At 40.7% G+C, this 1,291-nt stretch overlaps 1 protein-coding gene across 1 annotated transcript; it reads right to left on the bottom strand.

The window, feature by feature from the left end:
- Positions 1 to 1,011: 1,011 nt before the first annotated feature.
- PHALS_04317 (uncharacterized protein) lies at positions 1,012 to 1,289 on the bottom strand (the record flags this gene model as incomplete). The annotated part of the gene is made up of 2 exons (XM_024718409.1): positions 1,012 to 1,213; positions 1,279 to 1,289. The coding sequence occupies 2 exons, from the start codon at positions 1,287 to 1,289 to the stop codon at positions 1,012 to 1,014; spliced, it is 213 nt and encodes a 70-aa protein (XP_024583811.1).
- Between the last annotated feature and the right edge of the window lie 2 nt (positions 1,290 to 1,291).

The following is a 1,291-nucleotide window of genomic DNA, read 5'->3' as shown; positions in this document are numbered from 1 at the left end:
GTCAGGTAAAATTATGAATGAGCTACAGAAGTGAAGACTGCAGGAATGGTACGTAAAACGGTATGCAAGATGCATTTCATGATCGGTTGGAACTGGGCTCTTTCTCATATACACATCACGACAGATGTGGGAAGACCCAGGTAGGAGGACATATGGTAAGTGCATTTTCAGATGTAGTCTCGTTTAGCGAAGGCGGTCGATATGCATTGTCATTATGGTGATCAATGAGACGAATTTCTAGTTGGTGGCATCTAAAATATTCGTGACTAATGTGCACAATGTTACAAAATACTCGAAATTCAAAACTTGGAAGTGCAGAACATCTCGGCGTTGATTACTACCAACGCAATCTAATAAATGGCTCTGGAAATCCATGAAGTGCGTTTTTATATCCTCATTCAGGTTTATGTCCACTGATTTTGGTTTGTACCAAGATACCAAAAGTCAGTGTAAATAATCTCCAAGCACCGGCTTTTAGCAGGCTTGTCACAGAGCCGCCGGTCCACAATATATTTGCGGGAAGACAGGTAGAAAAGAAGGTACTATAGAAATAAGTACGGTCCACAACAATTTTTTGGGGTGTCACTATCTTGCATTACATTGCTGGTGCTGTCGAAAGAGGATCTGCAAGAATGGGATGCAGTTCCTTCATGAAGTATGTTAACCCGTCTATATACTACACCAATCAATTTCATAGCTTCCTTGCAGAAAATATTTGATGAGCTCTTACGGACGCAACTTTCCTCGCACAATTTTGAACTTTGTCATACGTAATCCTTTCGTTTTGATTTCATATAAACAATTGCTAGATTACCAGACATCATCCAGATACTTTCACTTCGTGACAAGGATCGTCGTCGAACCTCGCATAGAGAAAGCTTTTGGCTCGTAAAATCTGCAATAATAAACGGGTATCCAATCTGGTGTGTGAAAAGTTTGGACAATACTCTTTTAGGTACGAACTTCATGTATTAAAATCTAAATTAACTAGCAAAAATGACAACTAATATCTTAAAAATGTGCTTGCACTAATGAAACCCTGTTTATTGCATTTGGTGTGGCTGGCTTGGAGTACCACTCGGGAATTACACCTAGTATTACGTTACTATGGAACCCGATCATGGTACTACTCGTCCGTTCGGTTAGCACTAAGTCTAAAGGGCGATAATTTAATGTGTTACCGGGTGGTACCCTTCCTACCACGCCAAGATCCCTGTTCGGATCACAAGCCATCCTTGTCACATGCTGCAACGGGATGAGTGTCCTTTGATGATAAACGTGCATGACATTG

This window comes from Plasmopara halstedii (genome assembly GCF_900000015.1).
Source record: "Plasmopara halstedii genome assembly, contig: Scaffold_2592, whole genome shotgun sequence".
Classification (NCBI taxonomy): domain Eukaryota; phylum Oomycota; class Peronosporomycetes; order Peronosporales; family Peronosporaceae; genus Plasmopara; species Plasmopara halstedii.
The sequence above is the reverse complement of the archived record's forward strand: the minus strand, read 5'-3'. Positions and strand labels throughout refer to the sequence as shown.